This window comes from Danio rerio, chromosome 7, assembly GCF_052040795.2.
Source record: "Danio rerio strain M-AB ecotype USA chromosome 7, GRCz13ab, whole genome shotgun sequence".
In the NCBI taxonomy this organism is placed as follows: domain Eukaryota; kingdom Metazoa; phylum Chordata; class Actinopteri; order Cypriniformes; family Danionidae; genus Danio; species Danio rerio.
In genome coordinates, this window is record NC_141027.1 from 55832689 (window position 1) to 55857054 (window position 24366).

The 24366-nt window shown below is 35.8% G+C and overlaps 1 protein-coding gene across 1 annotated transcript in view; it reads right to left on the reverse strand.

Annotated features, from left to right (window-relative positions):
- Positions 1-24366, reverse strand: part of galns (galactosamine (N-acetyl)-6-sulfatase) — a 79678-nt gene that overhangs the window by 13316 nt on the left and 41996 nt on the right. The window contains 1 exon segment of the mRNA NM_001080641.2: positions 11637-11758. Within this exon segment, the coding sequence (NP_001074110.2) occupies positions 11637-11758 (122 nt within the window).

A 24366-nucleotide genomic window follows, 5' to 3' on the forward strand; every position in this document is an offset into this window, starting at 1 on the left:
TCAAGCAGAATATGTACTTTTTAAGTAAACTGTTAACAATTTTGTAAATTACAGAATATTTAACTGTAATATGAACTGTATTTTACAGTAGGACAAAAATGAAGCATGTTTAAAGTAGCAATTTAACAATTGCAGTATATTTCGTCACCTTAGAATTTTAAGGTTTTATCTGACATTTTTGTCAAAATTAAGCTTTGACATATTCTTATTAATTGATAACCTTTTTACATTATGGGATTTTTTTATAAGTTATTTACATTTTAAGTTTTTTTTTAAATAACAAATGTTACACACATAGGGCTCTATTTTGACGATCCAAAAGCGCAGGGCGCAAAGGAATTAAGGGCGTTTCTGAATCTACTTTTGCTATTTTAAGGATTGAAAAATCCGCTTTGCGCCATGGCGCATGGTCTAAAAGCTTATTCTCGTTATGAGTTTTAGGTGGGTTTTGAGAATAAACCAATCAGTCTTATCTCCCATTCCCTTTAAGAGTCAGTTGCATCGAGCCATGGCGCATTTGCTATTAACATGACAAACTTTGTAAGTGGAAAAACTGAATGCTTCACTACCGAGAAAACAGTTAACAGATCATCTGCAGCGAGAATGAGCCTCCTCATTATGTAATTTCACTTTCACTCTCATGGAAAGGGAAACGTGTTGTACGCACATATATCCATTATCCTATAAATAATTAATTTTGTTTGTTAAGCGCAAAGATTTGTTTCAACACTATTTCCTAATTCAGTTCTAATTTCCAGCAAACCTATAAATGAACAATAATAACGAAGTGTGTGAGTTATTTCCAAAAACACATGACCCATATGGTCTAAAACCTGACAGGTGGGCAAATCTAAGCCTGTTTTTATAAAACAAATATAAAAATGCATATAATAAATAATACAGCTAATAATAATAGCATTATACAAAAGCAAATTGTTATGAATGAACTGAAAAAAAAATGAGATAAAAAAGGCATAAAAGGACGATTTTTATATTTATTTAGGCTAGAAAGTAATCATTTTTGTAATATTTTAATAAACATTTAATACTTTTTTATTTGTAAAGATATTTGTGTATTGCTGTACACCCAGTATGTATTAAGCAGTGTTTAAGCGAGGGGCACAAATAATGCGCTCTGCGCTGGACTATAGAACTGTTTTAATCTGGTCAATTGAACAGACTATTTTAGTTCCTCAAAATAGCAACACGCCAGCAATGCGCCTCAACAAACCTTCTTTTTTAGACCAGAATGCCGATGGGCGCACATATGAGCGCAAATGCATTTGCTATTTAAACAGCATGGTGCAAAACATCAAAACAACTCTTGCGCCAAGCTGAAACTTGCAAACAACATTTTGCGTCGCGCCTTGTGCCTCATTGCGCAGTGTGTATGATAGGGCCCATGCTGTTCGTTATGGAATGCAAAAACTTTGAAGTAGAGGTCTGCAATAAATTTCCGAATAAAGCGCGGGAGCGGTCGGTAACTGGTTTAATTTTGGACGGGAGCGGGTATTATTCATTCATTCATTTTCTTGTCGGCTTAGTCCCTTTATTAATCCGGGGTCGCCACAGCGGAATGAACCGCCAACTTATCCAGCAAGTTTTTAGGCAGCGGAAACATCCACACACACACTCACACACTACGGACAATTTAGCCTACCCAATTCACCTGTACCGCATGTCTTTGGACTGTGGGGGAAACCGGAGCACCCGGAGGAAACCCACACGAAGGCAGGGAGAACATGCAAACTCCACACAGAAACGGCAACTGAGCCGAGGTTCGAACCAGCGACCTTCTTGCTGTGACTTGCCCGGGAGCGGGTAGTCTAACAGAATCACTCCCGAGCTTGTTTGTTGCTGTGTGTGTTTGTGTGTGTGTGTGTGTGTGTGTGTGTGTGTGTGTGTGTGTGCGAATGAGAGAGAGAGCTTTGTACTGTATGTGTGTGTGTGAATGAGAGGCAGAGTGTAATGCCTATGTGTGTGTGTCACTTGCTTGGTGCTAATGTGTGTTTGTGTGTGTGTGTTTATACAGATAGATTGTTTTTAAGCTGTCTGGACTCTGTATAGCTGGGTGGTTTTCAGTTTTGTTCCCCGTTAGCGGGAACAGGCGCAGCGGGTAGAAAATGGGGCGGGTCGGGCAGTGGGACAACAAATACTGAATATAAGCGGTTGCGGTCGGGTTCGGACTAAAACCTGGCGGGAGTGGGCGGAAGTAGGATTCAAAATTTAGTTCTGCGCAAATCTCTCCTTTGAAGCTCAATATCTCAAAATCATTTAGAACGCAGATAGAACCTTATAATTGCAAGGTTACGATTTTACAGTAAAGACACAATACTAAAATATATATACAGCAAGATAAATGGTGGTGTAAATGTAACAATACAGTATTTTTGCTGTAATTGATTTTCAGTAAGTTACTGACAAACTGCTGCCAGTAAGATAAACTGTAGATTCTACAGGAAATTGTTAACAGTGTACCAGTGAACAGCAAAAATCTTACACATATGAGGCAATAAGCCACTATTTATTACTAAGAATGAGTATTTTAAGGTGTTCAATTGTTGATGTAAAGATGTAAATTGTTACAGAAAAGAAAAACAGGTAGCACTTTACAATAATTAATGTTAATTAATTCATAAAGAAACAATAAACAATACATGTATTCATGTTTGTTGACGTCAGTAAATGAAAACAAAGTTGTTCATTGTTAGTTCATATTAACTCATGGTGCAGTAACTAATGTTAACAAGCAGACTTTTTATGTTAATAATGCATTAGTAAATGCTGAATTATGATTAATAAACGCTGTACAATCATTGTTCATGATTAGCTCATGTTAGGAAATACATTAACTAATAGAACCTTATTGTAAAGTTTGGTCGAAAAACAATACATTGCCAACCTTTTTAAAAAATAGCACACTGGGGGGTTGCATCAATCAAATCAAAGTTTGGATCATCAAAAGCAGCATTGCTTCCCATGTGTAGTGTCAGTGCTGGTGTGTGTGTGTGTGTGTGTGTGAAGGACAGTGGACTCGAGCGGCTGTGCTGTCAGTCTGCTGCCGAACTGCAGGTATGTGCATAGACAGGCTCTACATCATCTTAAGTGGCTCTTTAGGTGTAGACAGAGATTAATGAGCGCCGACCGCTCCAGCTGGGTGCACAGAAGAGCAGACGGTCAGCAGCCTGACACACATTCACAGGGGATGAGGAGCGAGCCAACGAATGGAGGAACGAGGAGGGAGGTGGGGGACTATTCTGACCTATTCCAAAAACATCTACTGGAAACTAGAAAGATAAGGAGGATGAAGATGGGCAAACTAACAGCTCTCTCCTCTCCAGTGCTCAACACAGCTATTGATTTTTTTTTAGGATGGATCTTTTTTTCACTAGTGTACAGAGAATAGACAGATAATCAAAAACAACATTAATGTTTAATTACTCTGTCTCATCTAGAAACAGTAGAGATACAGAAAGCAACAACAAAAACAGCAAGATGGTAAAAATAAATCTAAAAAAGGTGAAAGAGTGTTACGTTGTTTTTTGTTTTACAATAAATAAGTTACGGTTTTCAATCAATGTACATCTAATGTGTGCTGTAATGTGTTTAATTGTCTGTATATCATGCACTTCACATACGGTTAAAGGCAATATATATATATATATATATATATATATATATATATATATATATATATATATATATATATATATATATATTTATTTTTTTTAACATATAAACATATAAAAATATGCTATTATATATATATATATGTTTTTATTCCAGCCAAACCAAAACTTCGAGACTTCAAGATTAAACAAAAAAAAGTCAAGGCAACATATTAAGAATAAACATATTCATTTCTGAGAATACTAATTACATTCAGAGAAAAAACATAATCATTTTGTGAAAAACAAAGTTGGTATAGTTCAAATTAAAACAAAATAAAATAAAATGCTGAAAACAAACTCATTCAAATTCAAACAAAGTTCAAATTGTGATCAGCTTGGAATGGTTATGTTATTTTCTAGAAAGATTTTCTTTGTTTCAAATACACTACCTGACAAAGTTTTAGGAGCATCAAATCTAAGTTTTAGGAGCAACAAATAATAACTTGACTTCTAGTTCGTCATTTGGTATCAGAAGTGGCTTATATGTAAGGCAAAGGCCTCTAGATTACGCTAGATTTTACGAACATAAAATATGATCATGCCTTGATTTTTAATTATTTTAATAAGACAGTGAAGTCTGACTTTGCTTAGTCAAAAGTCTTGTCACTGAACAGAAATAATGTACAGTATAGAATATAAAGTCATGTTGCAGTGGGAAAAAAATAATAAATATTGTGTATGACTACCATGAGCTTGGACAAAGTGTTCTTGCAGGACTCCCATTGTTCATCAAGATTCATTGGATTCATCTTCAATGCCTCCTCCTTCATCTTATCCCAGACACTGTAAATAATGTTCATGTCTGATGACTGGGCAGGCCAATCCTGGAGCACTTTGACCTTCTTTGCTTTCAGAAACTTTGATGTGGAGGCTTAAGTATGAGAAGGAGCGTTATCCTGGTGAAAAATTTCCCCTTTCCTATGGTTTGTAATGTATTGAGCTGCTCAAATGTCTTGATACCTCAGGCTGTTGATGTTGCCATATGCAGATCTCACACACTCCCATACTGAAATTATGGATTTCTGTGAGAAACTTGGGTCCACGTGGGTTCCAGTAGGTCTTCTGCAGTATTTGTGATGATTGGGATGCAGTTCAACAGATGATTCATCAGAAAAATCTACCTTCTGCCACTTTTCCAAATTATCAATAAGAAGTCAAGTTATTATTTGTTGCTCTCACAACTTTGATCACTTAAAAGACTTTTGTCATGTAGTGTACATACAGCAAAAAAAACATAGAATTTTCCATCTGGCTGTTTTAAAACTGTTAAATGTTTTAGAATGAATTTGTTAGGCATGCTAGTTTTTTGCCACTTTTAGAATATATATGACAAAAGTGTTTGAAAATGTCTGTTAATCTTGTGTGATAACAACAAAAAATAAATCACAATTTGCTCTGCATAGACTTCTGTTTGGTTGAATCAGTACTGCACAATGCTTATGAGTGGTTAAAAAAACTGTAAGTAATGCTTGAGAGTTATGCACCCTGAATACTAACAACCTTAATACACAGGACTTCCTTCAGGTGAATTAGCGATGGTTCATCAAACTAACTGGTTAATTTTGAAAATACACCATTTATATCATCCCTAGCTCTTACGCACCCATAATGAAGAAATGTTTGACATATATGCCATATAAGATATGTTTAAGAGTGTTTAAAAGATCCGGTCAAGTTTAAAATAGTGAGAATAATGTTTACACAAATTGCTAAAAGCTGACCCGCCAGTTATACAAAAAAGCCAAAATTCTGATTTTTTAAATGTAGCCATCTTGAATAAACTTGGCACTATATTCAATTTATCTATTTATTTTTTTCTGGTGTGTCTTGCAAGACAGCATCTCTGTGGAAAGCAAAGGATTGGCAGTGCTCTGTGATCTCTGGTGTGCAGGACACCCTAAAACACAAACTGCATGATAAATACAGAGAAATGTGCGTGTGTGTGTGTGCTAGACAGAAAGGAAAAACACAGCGATAGAGAGAAGGACGAGGACAGATGTAGATGGAAAGATATAGAATGAGTTTGTAAAAAGATGGCTGATTGGTACAAGGGCTAATCTTATTGAAGAAATGAACAGAAACCAATCAAAAGAAAGGCAGGTCAAAACACACACTGAAGATATAAACAAAATCAAAAAGGGGTTTGAGATGTGGCAGGTACAGTAAATGCTGTATTATAGGAAATGTAATTAAGCAAAAGTAATTATTTAATATTACTAAAACTATCATTATTATTATTATAATTGTAGTTGGCCTAAAATTGCTCTTTGAGTTACAAATTTATTGTGAATTTTGCTCAGCTTTCATTGTCAACCAAGACTAATTAAGCCTTTGATGGACCCTCCATACATTTAACTGGATTTTGCTTACAGTAGTCAACATCTGAAGTAAATCAACATTTCTTTTCCTAGGACAAGAATGGGTGTTGTTCTATAGTTTTAGGAAAACTTTGATAAAAGGTTATGATCCACCTCAAATGGTGATTAGTAGTGTTGGGTAGTAACTAGTTACATGTAACGACATAACATAATTTAATTTCAAAATAATTTTAATTTGTTACAGTTTCTGATAAAAAAAATGTGTAACTATATTACAGTTATATTATACAATAACATAATTCAGCATTTGAAAATAGATCCCAGCGAGGAAACATCCACACACACTCATTTACACACATACACTAAGGCCAACTTAGTTTATTATTAACCTGTACCGCATGTCTTTGCACTTGAGGGAAACCTGAGCACCTGGAGGAAACCCACGCAAACATGGGCAGAACATGCAAACTCCACACAGAAATGCCAACTGATCTAGCTGGGGCTCAAACCAATGACCTTCTTGCTGTGAAGTGATTGTGTTACCCACTGCGCCACCGTGTTGCCAATGAAAACTTTCATATAACTCATTTTATTTTTGTTATTAACCACAATTATAGTACCTAATTTAAATATGATGATATGATAATATATGATGATTTATAAACAATAATATTATTCTGCATCTGAAAAAAGCAACTTCTTTTCTCTAAGTCTTAGTACAGGATTTATACTTAAAATATCAAAATTATCAAAACTCTTTGGTCGTTTTTAAGCAAGATGCTAATGGTCTAATCCGATTCAGTAATGTATGCTAAGCTTAGCTAAAAGAGGGCTCTCGCCAGATCCGAAGATCATCTGAATGGATTCAAAAATGGTACTCAACAGTTTAATTCTCTACGAGAAGTGTAAAATAAGCCAATTTACAAAAAAGTGGTCATTCCTTTAAATCTGATCTGCATATTTAGGCTTGTATGTTTCCACGCTGAAAAAAAAAATATTCCTTGAATTTACATTTTACTTTACATTTTTTAAAGTAAGTGGTTGCAAACAATTTATATGAGCTGAATTTAAAGAAACAAATTACATTTAGTAATGTTATTTGTATGTACTTAGTTTGTCTCTTTAAATTCAGCCCATATAAATTGTTTGCAACCACTTACCTTAAAAAGTGTAGGAAATTCAAGGAATCATCTATTCTATAATCTAAAGAATTCTATAATCTACTATCCTATAATTTTCTATAATCCTCTATTAACAAACTACAGCTAGTACAAAATGCAGCTGCCAGAGTTCTTATCAGGTCTAGAAAATATGATCATATCCCCCCAATTTTATCCTCCTTACACTGGCTGCCTGTTAAGTTCTGTATTGATTATAAAATATTGCTTCTTACCTATAAAGCTTTAAATAATCTAGCTCCAGCAAAGTCGAGTTAAGAAGGTTGAGCCTTCTCATTTATGTCTCCTAAACTCTGGAATAGCCTTCCTGATAACGTACGAGGCTCAGACACACTCTCACAGTTCAAAACTAGATTAAAGGCCTATCTTTTTAGTAAAGCATATACTCAGTGCGTCACTTGGCTGTATGATACATGAATGTGCTCCATGCAGGTTTCTGCATCTTGTTTATATACACTATGAACAGCAGCTAAGCTAGTTTTTCTCTTTATTCTCTATTCCTACCAGGGGATCCTCATCCCGAGGCCCCCATAGACTATGCAATGCCACTGATGCAATCCAAGACCCGCGACAAGATGATCCCAAGGTTTCCGTAATCCTGGACCAGGCGGTATCCGGAGCGTCTACTTTGGTGGTCATGGAGTAGTGGAGAGCATGAGACTGATTCCTGTGACGCTCCAGGGACAGCCAAGTCTTCGCTGAGGTCCAGCTTTCTCCAGCGCCTAGACTGCAACTCTGCACAAGACGTTTGGCCAGAGGAGAAATGGTCGTGCCCAACTGAGCCTCGTTTCGCCAATTGGTGAAGTTTGGTGAAGTTTTTTTTTGGTGAAGTTTTTCCTTGCCGCAGTCGCCACTGGCTTGCATAGTTCAGGATTTGTGGAGCTGCATATCGATGGATTCACTCCTCAGCAGTGAACACTAAACCACACTGAACTTAGCTAAACTGAACTTAAACTCTGAAAACTGAACTGACACTGTTTCAAATCCCTATAATCATTTATGTAAAGCTGCTTTGACACAATCTACATTATAAAAGCTCAATAGAAATAAAGGTGAATTGAATTTAATAGAATTTTTTTTTTAAAGACATCTTTGTTTTGCATCTCCATCAATCTCCTGTCCTGCCGTTTTAACTTTAAGCCAACAGGCGGTAAATAATACAGATAGTGATCTTCAGCTCAAAAACAGTCGCATTTAATAAACCATCTGCCGACTGCACAATCAATCGACAGCTGAGCCTCACGATGGACCGCGAATCTCCACCTCGGCCCCCTCCTGATGTACACGAGCTGTGCTGAACCGAGACGGGCCAACATGTCACACACCGTGAGCTCATTCCAGACTCCTTCCATGTAGTTGAGCACTTCATTACAGTCTGGATGGGGTGACTGATTCAGCTCAGTCCACTTCTGATGGGTTTCTCCTTTGTTGTTTGTATAATCCATCAGCGAGAGCGTTCACGGTGCGTGCATGTATCATGTCATACAACACATATATCTACACACCTGTGCACTCCAGTAGGATTAGAATAAGAAAGTGGAAGCCTAATTCAGTTTCCAAGCGCACAGCTTGACTAGTGAAAACTCAAGAGAATTTATACCTCTAGGAAACTGCGAATTCATTTGTTTTCAATTTAGAGAATCACGATATAATTACTAAATGATTCCTGAAGGTTTACTGCCTGTCATTGTGCCACAAATCTTTTGTATTAAAACGTAAAATAGACCCTTTTAAAGGATGTGTAAAAATACAAAGCAGGGAAAATAGTCATTGAACACGTCACCATTTTTCTCAAGACATATTTCTAAAGATGCTGTTGACTTGAAATGTTCCCCGGATGTTGGTAACTACCCAAGAAATCCATATATGCAAAGAAAACAAACCTAGTTAGTTAACAAATTAAGTTATGCATAATAAAATTAGATGACACAGGGAATAAGTATTGAACACATGAAAAAAGGGAGGTGTAGAAAGGCAGTGGATGCCCAGACAGCATATTTACATGACCAGGATGATGAAGATGAAACCATGGTGGACATTTTAGCAAGACAATGGTCAAGCTGTAAAATGGCCCAGCCAATCACCTGACTTGAATCCAACAGAAGATACAAATCAAAGCTTAGATTTGATAGACGAGACCCACAAAACTATCAAGATTTTTACACTCAAACATGAGCAATGCATCTGACTTCATTCTCCATATGAAAGGAATCTTCAAATTACCATCACCAAAAAAGCCTTTTATGTGAAGTATTAAATATGTTTCAGTAGTTCAGCACTTTCTCCTTGTGTCATTCTATTATTATTACTACACATAACTCATTTTCTTAAATCTGATCTAAGAAATTTAGTTAAAAACCCAAACAATATAAACACAGAAATAAAACAAAACAAGTTTAATTTCTGTGTTTGTATTGTTTGGGTTTTGAACAAAATCTGGTTACATTTTATGTCAACAGCTCCTTTAGAGATACTATTCCCAGGGAAAAAAAACAAAAAAAAAAACATGACATGATGATGATGATGATAATGATGATTATAATGATGCTTCTTCTTTCCTATAATAATAATAATAATAATAATAATAATAATAATAATAATAATAATAATAATAATAATTATTATTATTATTAATAACAATAATAAATCAATAATGCTGGGCAAAGATTGATCACAATTAATCGCATCAAAAATTTAAAGTTTGCTTTGTTATAATATATGTTTGTGTATTGCATATTTCAATTATGTATAAGTGATGCGCACACACATACTTATAAACAAAACTATCCAAAGCAATTTTGTTACATACATAAATATTTCAATTACATATATAAATATTTCAATTTATTTATAATTTAACATATTTATATGTTTATATGTTTTATATCTAAATATTAATAAACCTTTTTCTCGAATATATCTGTGTATTCACAAATACATAATAAATATACACAGTAAACACAAATTATGTCAAAACAAACCTTTTTTTGGCATGTGATTAATCAGGATTAACTTTTTCCCAGCTCTAAAAAAAAACATAATAAAATAAATAAATAAATAATTATTACTAATAATAAAATAAATAAAACAAATAAAAAAATAAATAATAATAATAATAATAATAATAAAAATAATAATATTAATAATAAATGCATGGCTACCTGTTATTAATATTTATTATTATAATTATTGTTATTATTTTTAGGACATTATCTTTTTCCATGCGAACAGGGTGTGCAGATATATGCAATTACATATTTTGAAATGCTGGTAGGACAGCCTATCAAAATGTTTGGAGCGAATGATTTGATTGGATGAACTTTACATGGTCCTACACTTTCCAAAAACATTAAAACATTAAACATTAACATAACATCAAAAAAACATTAAAAAATAAATGCATGTTTTTGGATATTCAGAGATCGGTGTCAGGCCTCCTTCATATGTGGAAATAAATGAGATATAAATCGGATATGTGACAATGCGACTGTCATGTAAACAGGCAGATCAGATTTATTGAGGCATTCCGTTATGTATATCATTAAACTTGCGACATGTGGTGCTTCTCCGAGGTTTAATGATGTAGAAGGAAGAGCGTGTGGTCAGTCACCACAATTTGCTCCCACCAGACCTGAGATCTCTCTTATACTGGGCTAAACATAGAACAACTTTATTCTATCCAATGCCAGTGCGCACACAGGCAAAGGCTACATCTTCCAACTACACACACACATCAGGGCCATACCATTACATAAACAGCATGGGGGTAAATCTGGACTAAACCATTCACTGCTTATACTTTTGCAAAGCTAAAAACAAGACAATTTTTTCCATCATGGCTACTGGCTAGTGTGGCACAGGTGCTAGAACCCGCGTTTATACATTGTTAATTGTATGGCAAGTGTAAACACATGAATTGGATATGGATCACAATTTAAAGAACGTGTAAACGAACAGACAAAAAAAATCTGATATAGGTAAGAAATCGGAATTGGGCATCAAGATCTGACAATGTAAACGGGGGCTGGGATGCTCCTGTGATTTGTTTTAAAAAGAGGAAGACACATGTGCACATCCGGGGGGTATACGTCCCTGCAACATGTTTGTGAATGTGCACAATATACTGACACTGAGAAGAAGAAACTTAAAATAAAAATAAAGTCATTTATTTCTTTTGTGTGCATAAATGTATTCTCATAGCTTGATAATGTTCCAACCGAAGCACTGTATGGTCTGGTCTGTTTTAAATATGTTTTCTGATACCTTTCTGGCCTTTAAATGAGTCGGGACTGTTGATATCTATGGAGGATAATGTGGTGAAATGTCACCCAAAATATTCTGAACGAAGGTCTCAGAGGCCTGTAGTGACATGAGGGTGAGTAATTAACATAATCTTAGTTTTTGGGTGAACTAACCAGTTAATAAATAGTGTGTTTCTTGGCAGCTGTTGTCCACTCTTCAGCACTTACCTGAGTGGGTATCTCTCTCCAGGGTCTCGTCCCAGGTGGAAGATGAGTGGCTGCATGGTGTGCTCCTGTTGAGTGTGTGTGGTGACACCAGGAACCTCCTGACCAGGGCAGAAGTTTATACCCTGTTTGGAAAGCAAGAGAATAATGATCATCTTCAAAACTGGAAATGTTTTGTTTCACATTTTTTAGTACTTGTAGAATGTTATTTCTTCCTGTCATGTTGAAACTGAGCAAAGTAGTATTGATTGAATTAGCCTCCAGTGTCATATGATCTTTCAGAAATCATATTTAAAGGTGCACTATAGAAGTTTGACACCCAGTGGTTAAACTAGGTATTGCACTCCTGGATCAAAACACATTTTCACTCGTCTTCTTCTCTGACAAGTCCAAGAAAGTGCAGGTAGCCAGATTGATGTGAATGTGCCTGACTATAAAGCAAAGGCTGATTTGAACCGTTTTCTAACTAAAAGCAACGACATGCGATAAAAGGAATATTTTCCTTAATTTTTTTGAGTCCTTATTTATTTTTGAGTTTTTGTCCTAACCAACACCTGCAATTTCTATTCTAGAAACAGCTTTTATTTCTAACAGGTGAATAATGATCACCTCAGATTCTTTGTGCTTTGTTCATGTTAATAATGTGAGTTTGAATGCCAATTTATGTGACCTGTAACATGCTGATGTGGTGAATCAAGGAAATTGTGATTTACAATAATTTAAAAGCTTGGAGCGAACAGAGTATGAAAGAAAAGCATAAAAATAATGAAAAACTAAAAGATTTGACAAGATTTTGTTAGTAAATTAAAGTATTTCACAATGTTAAGGTTTTTACTGTCTTTTTCTATGAGTCTGCATTTAAAAAATAATAGCCTGCATAAATTAGTATCAAATTTTTCAAAGCTTTTCAAAGTGTTTGCCGGCTCACATGAGGAAAAAAAAATACTAAACAGTGTTTATCTGAAAATACAAAAATGATAAAGATCTCAGTGTGTTTTTATCTTGAAATTTTAGATTAAATAAATAATCTGTCTTTTTTTGGTCTGTTTTTAAAGAAACAAGCATTCAAGTGAGGATAAAACAAGATAATAATACACAAATAATAGAACAAACAATATAATGCAAAACTTTATTTTTAGTTTGAAAGCAGAAGCTTGGATCTTTATTTTGAAATATTATGCTCAGACATTTCTAGCAGAAATCATTCTGAGGGCCATCGGATTTAAAGAGCCCATATTATGGGTTTTTGAAAATTCCCCTCCATGTAGTGTGTAACACAGCTCTAAGTGAAGTGAAGTATCCAGCTAAGGCTTAAATCTGTAAGAATACAGTGTTTAAAACTGTTGATTCATCTATAAAAGAGTCGATTCATAGTGCTTCAAACGAGTCGCCTTGATACCGACTCATTAGGTGTTTCGCCATGACGTACGAACGAAACAAAGTTTTTCACGTGCACGCGCAAACCCGGGAGATTTCAAACCTGAGGCAGTAACCCAGACACACACACACACACACCCACAAACACACGCACACCCACAAACACACGCACACAAACATGCCGGTCGATTGAAGTCACATTGCAGATGGATATATTGAGTCTCTACCCAAAGATGAAACCTCAGCATTATAGCCAAGCAGTTGGAAACTACTGGAAACTTCTGGAAGCTACATGCTACAAAGAATACTTCATCTGCGTTTGTTAAAGGAAGGATCAGTAACTTACTGATGGACATCAGGATGGGTTTCTTCCATTTCTCAAGTGTAAGTACGTGCGGTTAAAGTTGTTGCCTCGTTCACTCTAGCTTGCAAATGTATTTAGTTGTGTTTTGTTACTTGTAACCGAGTGTACTGTATCAGGTTAACTGGCTATATTCTCTTATCGCGTGCAAAGTCACGTTAAAAACGCGACGCGTGCTGCTTTGTTTATGGAGCTCCGTGGTAACGTTAGAGGTGTGCATACCCGCGGCTGTCCCCGCGCCAGATTTCTGCGGCGCGGGAATAAATTTCCGAATAAATCGCCGGAGCGGTCGGTAACGGGTTTGATTTGGGACGGGAGCGGGCTGCCTGAGAAAGAGAAAGATGTGTCTGCTTGGTGCTTGTGTGTTAGTGCGCACGCGCGCGTATGAGAGAGAGAGAGAGAGAGAGAGAGAGAGAGAGAGAGAGAGAGAGAGAGAGAGAGAGAGAGAGAGAGAGAGAGAGAGAGAGAGAGAGAGAGAGAGAGAGAGAGAGAGAGAGAGAGCGAGAGCTTTATGCTTGGTGCTGTGTGTGTGTTTATACAGATTTTCGGTTTTGTTCTCCCCCGCTCTTTAGCGGGATCGGGCGCGGCGGGCAGAATACGGGGCGTGTTCTAAGGCTAAAACCTGGCGGGTGCGGGCGGGAGCGTTCTCGTCCGGAGGTGTGTGTGTGTGTTTGTGTGTGTGTGGCAGCTAAAATCCACGCCTACACTATCTAGCGTGTATGAACTGTGATTACTTTTTAAATTGCTGATTAGCTATTGGCCATTTCACTCTCTGACTGAAGGCAGTCGACCAATCGCGACAGACTGTCATCGGTCCAATCAGCGCAGATTAGCTTCGCGCTAAGGAGGGGTTTGGGAACAAATGAATCACTGGACGATTCATACAGGAGTCGCTGGGATAATTAGGTAAAAATAAATGCAGATTATAAGACCATGAAAGTGTTTTTTGACCTTGCATGCATATTAAACTGTTGTTGGAGACCCTTACAACCAAGATATGACCCTATTTCATGTATAATATGGGCTCTTTAATTGAAAATCATAAAAAATCCTGGCAGTGGCAGGCAACTTAAAAAAAAAAAAAACACAGGTGGGGAAAGAGTTGAGGTTGTTTATAAGGACATACCTTAATTGTAAATTAAAAATTGTAAATCCAATGAACCATTTTTTTAGAGTAGAGCCATATAAGCAGTGTTGGGGTAAGTTGCTTTTGAAAGAAGTGCACTGCAATATTGAGTTACTCCCCCCAAAAAGTAATTAGTTGCATTACTTAGTTATTTTTATGGAAAGTAATGTGTTATATTATTTTTGAATTACTTTTGCATTACTTTTTCTCACCTGGCTGAGGTTTGATCTCTTTCAGAACTTGCAGGTGATTTTTCACCTTCTTTTATAGAGAAGCTCTGCATTTAACAGCCACCGATATAAGCTACACCTCCACTTTCCCTTAAAAAATGTAGGATACAATTATATTTTGAGAACTTTCTGAGTCCAGAGCTACATGCTGTACATACAGATTAATGACATCATGTAAAGTAATGTGTTTGCTGCTTGTGTATGTTTTGTGTTATTAGTTAAGTAAATTCTCTGTCCATTGGGATAAAGACTGCTATAAAGAGCACTAACAAGAAATAATTTAACAAATCAAAAACCTATATCAAACCTTTAACATCTTTAATAACAAACTAAACAGCAAGACAACAAAAAAACAGTCCCAATTCAATGTGTAATTAATTTCCCAAAAGAGAAAAATCGTATTATATTACAAAACGTAGTCACTTCTACTGTAAGGTTAGACGATGTTTCCACCTCCATAACAATAAAAGCTTTTTTTTTTTGTTTAGTCAAATTAATTGTTTTACCAGGAAAGCATGAACTGATGTCAATCATTTGTTGTTTAAATTTGTTGACACTCATTTGTTGGCTGAAAGTGCTTTGCATTCAGTGTTTTTTTTTTTTTTGATGTTGTGTTTCCTGTAGATGTCAATAGTTTTACTTACACATAATCTACACTTAACAACAATCCACTTCTTTTCTTTGTTGAGTTAAAAAAATCAAGAATCCACAGCAAAAATTTAATTCTCCTGCCTGCCGGTCTGACTGTCTGTACTTAGGACAGATGATTCACGAATAAATTGTTTGTTCTAACCGCATCTTCTAAGTGAACCGGTCGAACCAGTTCATTAAATTGAACGATGTTGTCATGAAACAGTTTGCGTCTTGAGTAAGTACTAACATACTGGATACCTCCTATGGCTCTTAATAAACCCATTTCCCGGTTTATTCAGTTAGAAGAACAGTACACTGACTCATCTGCTGTGAAAAAACAGACCTGATGATGATGATGAGGGCGAGCCGACTGCTTGTTACCTCACTACATGCTCGCTCATTAAGTGTGAAATTCAACTTGATTAAATTAATTTTTACTCCGCAATATGTTTTGTAAAAGCCAATAAAGCAAGGTAAAAAGTAACTCACGTTACATTTTAAAAAAAAAGTAACTCAAATAATATTTCTTGTTTTTATATGCGTTATATTACTTGTTACTTTAGGAAAGTAATATTATAAACCTGCGGTTTTTATAACGCGTTATCCCAACATTGCATATAAGAACTGAATTATTACAGTATGAAATGTATTATGCCTTTAGAGTGTATTTGTAAGTATTTGTATGTGTGTGAGTGTGTGTGATCTTCTCATAGCTAGAGGCTATTGTGAATTTACCTGCCAAAGTCTGCAGGGTTTTATTTATCCTGTTGAGCCCTATGGGAACTGGGAAGTAAGATGAGTGTCTTGTAAATGAGCAGTGTCCTCCTGATATTCTGCTGTGTTCTCCACAACAGCATATGTTTGAGGGGGTCATTTATAAGGGGGCTTGTGACTGTCACCCAGGGATTGGGCAGCAAGCTGTAGTGCGCACACACTTTTCGTGGCAGCGCGGGGTCCCGTATGATCTGGCCTGCGACTTGCTCTCTGTCTTTTGAAGCATTCAGTGCGCACTGATCTTACAGGCATGAAACAGCCCAAATCCCACAAGATTTGGAGAGAGTGCTTCAGCCTGCGCCCAAGGAGCAAAGGCAACAGCGCTCCTCTATTAATAATGCAGCGCGGGCGGCTCTATGCTGCTGCTGAAAAACGAGAGCAGGTTAGCATGCTGAAAGAAACAGCAAGGGGGCCAAATGGCACCCATGAAAAATGTGCTCAAACATCAAATAACTTAAATTTGGTGAAGCTTGGAAATAAAAATAAAAAAAGATTTCTTAAAATATCCTGGATTAAGCTGCCATTTTGTAACCAACTGAACTTCTGTAAAGTGAAGTTCCCATTATAACAAGATTTACAATTAGAAATAAGTAAAGGGGAAACTGATATCTCAAATTGTAGAATGGTAGACTCAAGTGGAGATTTGATATGTATAAATACTAATGTAATATTTAAGTCAAAATAACGAAAGGGTAATTGTTGCATATTTCACCCTTGAACAAAAAATTCTGATTTATCCATCATCTGAAACCTGAATAAATAAGCATTCCATAATATAAATCTAATTTAAAATTAATATAATATAATATATTATTACATAATATAATAAAAATATAATATAATATAATATAATAAAATATAGGTGACACGGTGGCGATTATATAAACAGATTAATAAAGATTAACAACAGATTAATAAAGGGACTAAGCTGAAAAGAAAATGAATAAATGAATGAATGAATAATATAGTATAATATAATATAATATAATATAATATAATATAATATAATATAATATAATATAATATAATATAATATAATATAATATAATATAATATAATTTAAAATAAAATAATATATTTTAGTTTAATTTAATATAACATAATATAATATAATACAATATAATAATATAATATAATATAACATAATAATATAATATAATATAATATAATATAATATAATATAATATAATATAATATAATATAATATAATATAATATAATATAATATAATATAATATAATATAATATAATAATATATTTTAATATTATATTATATTAAATAAAGTAAATTATATTATTTTAAATTATATTATTTTATATTATATTATATTATATTATATTATATTATATTATATTATATTATATTATATTATATTATATTATATTATATTATATTATATTGTATTGTATCTGGTCATGGGGAAAGTGTTTAGCATGTGTTAGCCAAACTTATGGTTCTGGGTTGAGTTGGTGTGTTTCCTAGGACAAAATTCTGTAGGACAGTGTTACTCAACTTGTGGGTCGAGTGAATGTTCTTTGCACAACTTAGGAAGTCTTGTGAAAGCCGTTAAAAGTCCTGAGTGGTTCATAGTTCTCATGCCGCATGAGGATCTAGCTTATTTTCAATTTGTGAAAATTTAATTTGAAGTGGCAAAATAGTCGTGGTTTCACTCGCGTCTTGGAGGCAGAATGCAAGCAGTGCCTGTGCAACCAAAATCCTGATGCTTTCACATGCATGATGATACGCTGCAGGCCCTCGAGATAAAAATATTTTATCTCTCTGAAAGTGGCGGCAGCCGCGTTAGCTTCAACCAATTACTGAACAGATTATAGATAACCGACTAAAGAACATTTCATAGAGCTCATACCAGAGCATTGACAACATGATGAAGTTTTATATGTAACATCATCATCTTAAAAAAAAAAAATAAATCTGATACAATGACAGAGTGTGAGCTGTGGGTCGACTATACATTCACTGCTCGTAAAACACTGTCATGAAAATCGTGCAAGTCATATTACTTTGAATTAACAAATAAAATGAACACAAGCACAACATGTTTGTTCTTTATTGCAAAATAAAATGTATCTCATCTAAGGAAAATAAATGTTCTTCTTCACAGCTGGTAATGCTAACACAGGAAGTTACACAACCACTGTTAGAGCAGCAAAGAAGATTAGGGTAACATACTATTTTATACTATTACATCTGAATTTTAGATTTCAAAGAGGTTATTTTTCTATATTATCCATATATATATATATATATATATATATATATATATATATATATATATATATATATATATATATATATATATATATATATATATATATATATATATATATATATATAAGTATATTTTATATTTACATATTATTTACATTTACTTTGTGTACTGATTTTTATTCAGTAAATCTCATAGATTTTTTTCAGTTGTTTGATTTGTGGTTAAACTTGTTTCAGTAAAGTACAGTAAATAATAGCACTGTTGAATGAAATTCACTGTATGTATTTATTTGTGTTTTATTAATGAAAAAGTCTGAAGCACACCCTAAATTAATTCTGTAAATTTATACAGGGCTAGTAGTAGTACACATAACTGTTTCTACAGATACACACTCTGGTATCGGTTTAGTAGTTGGCATCTGCCGATACCCTGACTCGGGTATCATTACCAGTTAATGTCATGACAAAAAACAAAAACAGGTTGTGATGTATTTGTCAAGTTGTCATAAACAATGTCATCTTTGGTTTTAGAATGTCATAACTGAGCAAATTACAATTAATGACACTCAGGTATCAGTTCAGTACTTAGTATCGGATGATACTCTAAGCTCAGGTTTCATAATCAGTAAATGTCATCACAAAAACAGGTTGTGATGTATTTATGTCAAGTTGTTATAAACAATGTCATCTTTGCATTTCAAATATCATAACTGAGCGAATTACACTTAATGACACTCAGGTATCGCTTCAGTACTTAATATTGGCCAATACCCTGAGCTCAGGTATCATATTCAGTCGTTGTGATGACAAAGACAAAAACAGGTTGGGATGTATTTGTCAAGTTGTCATAAACAATGTCATCTTTGTATTTAAAATATCATAACTGAGTGAATTACACTTAATGACACTCAGGTATCGGTTCAGTGCTTAGTATCTGCCGATACCCTGAGCTCAGGTTTCATATTCAGTTGATGTCATGACAAAAACAAAAACAGGTTGTGATATATTTATGTCAAGTTGTCATAAATAATGTCATCTTTGCATTTAACATGTCATAACTGAGCTAATTACACTTAATGACACTCAGGTATCGGTTAAGTACTCAGTATCTGCCGATACCCTGAGCTCAGGTATCTTAATCAGTCATTGTCATGACAAAAACAAAACAGGTTGTGATGTATTTGTCAAGTTGTCATAACCAATGTCATTTTTGCATTTAAAATGCCATAACTGAGCGAATTACACTTAATGACACTCAGGTATCGGTTCAGTACTCAGTATCGGCTAATACCCTGAGCTCAGGTATCGGAATCGGTATCGGGAAGGGAGTCGGAACACCCCTAGTTAGTTAGGGAAGATGTGGCACACATACTGAGCCCGCCTTTTCCACAGTTGTTTTTATTTTACCTCCACTACTGTCACCAGATAGAGTTTGGTTCTTTCCTGCGCTTCCCTTTAGTTTGCTCAGTTGGGGGTTAAAAGACAATTAATATTCAGTAATCTCATTGATTCAACTGCACTGACACTATCAGAGGAGAACAAAATGTGAACCAAATTGAGCAAGATAATGACTCCAATTCTGCCACACCAACACTGTTATTGAACTGAATAACGACTCTGTTGTTTTCTGTAGAGCTGCTTATAGCCGAATTGAGCTAGTTTCATTATTGACCACCTTTCGCAGCACTGACACAGTAACTGAACTGAAGTCAAACAGCATTGAGCTAAACTGAGCTAAATAATGACACCACTGTCTTCCGTTTATGCTGAATTTGTTGCGTTAGCAATATCATTTTCCTTCTTTTTTATATGCTATGCTGCTTTAACGTATGGACTATTAAAAAAATTATATTTAATGGTCCCCCCACCTGCCAATGAAAGCTCAGATTTCGAATCATTAAGTACGGTGAAACTGGTGAGATGTATAATATAGGAGAAGACTTTTCAAGTCATCTTAAGTCATAGGTGCGGCAATGCACACACACACACACACACACACACACACACACACACACACACACATACACACACACACACACACACACACACACACACACACACACACACAAAAATACTTTGTATTATTGCTCCAAAAGTGAGGCACGGCGGATCATCGGATGCAAAGCACTTACACTGTGAAATTTCTCATTTCACACCTCGCTGATCCGCGCAGGTTTCAAGAGGAATTCACCCAAGTGACCGATACTATTAAGCCATCATTTCAACCGAGTTTAACAGGAAACAAACCAGAGGGTGAAAGAGCCTTGTTTTCAGAGCAGTGTAGTATGGATCACTGCCTAAATGCGTACAAAAAAGTTAGCGTTTAACGTCTGACGTCACCCACAATCACTCAAATCAATTCCATTGCTGTTGAGCTTAGAAGCTGCATTGACAACAAAGGTGAAAGCGCATCTGAATTTGTGTGTGACCCCAAAGCGGCAGGTGAAACCTCCCCGAAAACACATTAACCGTCAGGACTGGACTCCGGCTTCAACGCTCTCCATCCTCAGCGCGAGAGAGCGAGCTCAAACAATCGATTGTCAGCTCGCAAGCAATCAGCCACCATTATTTGTGAAGTTACACTCCAGTTCACATGAGCTGATAAAGGGGGCTGCTATTGATTCAGCGACCATCCAGGAGAGAGCAATTTAAGCAACCGATGGGCCATAAAACAAACCCTTGCGTTCGGAGAAGAAGCCCGCGGCCCAGGCGGACGGCGGACAGGGGTTGCGCGTATGTGTGTTGTGTGACTTTAATGGGAAATGAAGCGTGTGCTAGTGAGTATGAGAGACAGACAGACGTGTCCCCGAGGGCTGGAGCAGAATGCAACTCGCAGCAGGAGGAATAGAGCGCTAATAGATGAAGCGTGTTTGCAGAAGTGGTCGCGCTCCATTAGCTCCATTAATATTCATTACTGCCTGATCTTCAGGTCTGTTTGATAAGGCTTTGTTTTGGTGATAACATTAACGCTCTAATGTGCATTTTGGAATGCAATTACAGCATCAAGGGCCAAGAAATCAGGGGAACGTGAGACAATAAGTAGATTATTATGCTTTTTCTTTTTTTTACGAAAATGTGACTGGTTATACAAGCATCGCCACCGCAACACTGCAAAATGTGTCAAAATCATCTAAATACTCTATTTTGGGATCCTTGCCCATTTTATTGAAAGCAAAAACAAACAAACAAAAAAAAATCAGACAAATTGAGCCATAATTTCTCTCAATTACTTTTGTACTCACAGATTCAAAGTCATTAGTATTACAGATTTTATCAACTACTGTTCTGGTATTTTGTTATATCTTACTATTTAAAGGCATAGTGAACACAAAGAGCTCTATTTTGACAATCTATAGGAGCATGGTCTAAAGATCATGGCATAGAAGCATTTAGGGCATGTCCGAATCCAATATGCTATTTTAAGGATTGAAAAATATGGTTTGCGCCTATTTGTGCCTATTCTCCTAATCCGTTATGGGTGTGTTTTGAGTATAATGTGCATTAAACCAATCAGAGTCTCATCTCCTATTTCCTTTAAAAGTTAGTTGTGTTGCACCATGGCACATTTGCCATTTATATGGCGGACTTTATAAGAGCAAAAACTGAACGCTTCAATAGCGAGAAAACAGTTAAACAGACCATCTGCAGCACAAGGATAAAGAACGAGCCTCCTCCATTCGGCCTTTTTACTTTCTCTTTACTTTACTTTTACTCTTTACTCCTTTACTTTTGTGGAGTTAGGAAACGGTGGAAACTCATTCCACTGAAGACATCCATTAGTCTAGTGCAGGGGTGGCGAACCCGCGGCTCGCGAGCCGCTTGCGGCTCTTTTACTGCTCTTGTGCGGCTCAACCTCTCGCGCGATTTAACATACATTAACCAATTGACTAACGCCCCATTCACACGGGGCTTCTGCGTCTCTTTCTGCTTTTGTGCGGCTCAACCTCTTGCGCGATTTAACATATAATAACCAATTGACTAATGCCCCATTCACACGGGGCTTCACGTTGCTCGCTGCAGAAGCTGGGAGTAGCTCAACTTTTCAAGCGCTTACGGACGCGTTAGCCAATCAGATCGCTGTATGCAAATACACCTGCTAGAAAGTGGCCTATTGCTGACTGAATTTTATTTTCTGACGCTTCCATTCAGACACGCCTTCAGTCAAGGGTTGACACTGAAGCCCCGTTTGATTGGGGCGCAACCTATGGGCGCAACACGAGTGACGTGCAGTTCGTTAATATCAATCGTCATGGCAGAGTCAGGAAAGCGTACAGCTAAGCGTAAATACGAAGATGAGGGCAGAACATTTTTATCTGAATGGGATTTTACACTGAAACTAGTGAAATCAAAGCATCGCTCTGTTCTTACTGACACACATGTGAAAGAGTTACTACAAGTAGCCACAACTGAATACGAGCCAGACCTGAAAAAGATTGTGGAAACCAAGGAATGTCAGGTGTCCCACTGAGTCAAGTAAAATGAGGTAGGCTAATTTAAATCCATGAAAACTATTGCGTTATATAATTAGGTGTATAAGTTATTGTGACAGATATACTGTTATTTGCACATCTGTTGTGCGGCTCTTTGCAGTGATAAAGTTTTTTTTTGGCTCATCATGCCAAACAGGTTCGCCACCCCTGGTCTAGTGGTTCCCAACCTTTTTTTGTGCCTGAGACCCCCTTTTCCACCAGAAAATATTGTAAGGTGCACTGTGGCTGAGTCAAGGACTCTTGCTTTAAGAAAATGGAATAAAACTAGAGTTCAGGTAACTATCTTGGTATTTCCTGCATTTTGTGTTTCCAGTATTGCTAGCGCTGCTCACTTGAGTCCAGTATGCTTGGGTCATTACTATTAGCTGCTGATGGCGAATGAGTGAGACTCTGTCTTTTTGTGTCTATTTTTTGGTGAGGCAGGGAAGTGTTAAAATATGACTGAACCCCCCACAGAGCTTGCTTTCTGTATTAGCAATGCAATAGCCTACATATTTAATTAAATTTGTTAAGCACAAAGATTGGTTTCAAAACTATTTCTAAATTCAGTTTTAATTTCCAGCAAATGAATAAATGAACAATAATAACAAAATGTGGTCAAAAACAAAGTTCCTAATTATCCAAACACACGTCCTATTCCTATGCCCCATATGGTGATGCATACGTCTCTAAAACCCGATAGGTGGGCAAATCTAAACTTGTTTTTATTATGCTATTTAAACAGCGTGGTGCAAAACTTGAAAATGATTGTTGCGCTGGTCAAAAAATAGCAACAAAATCGCGCCAAACACTTATTGCGCCGGGTGTATTATAGGATCCAAAATTGTCTATTTTCTCCCCATCATGTAAATTCAAAATGATATGACTTACTTTCTTCTGTGGAAAGTAAAGGTAGATATTTTGGTAACACTTTACTTGAAGGGGTGTTCATAAGAAACATTTATAATCATGACATGACACATGGATGTGAATGAGATTTTATGCATGCTTATGGCAACTGTTATTAAGTGTCATTCGATCATTTATGGCACTTTAATTAAAAAGATGACATTGCTTGTTATGACAACTTGACATAAACAAACACATCACAACCAGTCTTCTGTTTGTCATAAACACAATTGTGTTTTGTTCACATTTTCCTTGCAACAAACTGTATTTGTCAATAAAAGTTTCAATACTCACTTGTTGTTTAACAATGTTTAACAGCAATTAATGACATTTTAATGACAAATTCAGCTTGTACCACTGCAGTTGAGGAAAAAATAATGAAGCTGTTATAAAATTCATGACACATTTATAAAAGCTTTATGACAGTCATGTCTAAGTTTTTGTGATGTCAAGATTTCATGACAGAAATTGATACAGAGGAATGTATCTATGTCAAGTTGTCATAAACAACAATGTCATCTTTGCATTTAATGTCAACACTGAGCAAATGACACTTAATGACAGTAAGAAGCATGCATACAATCTCATTCACCTTCATGTCATGTCATGATTATAAAAGTTTTAT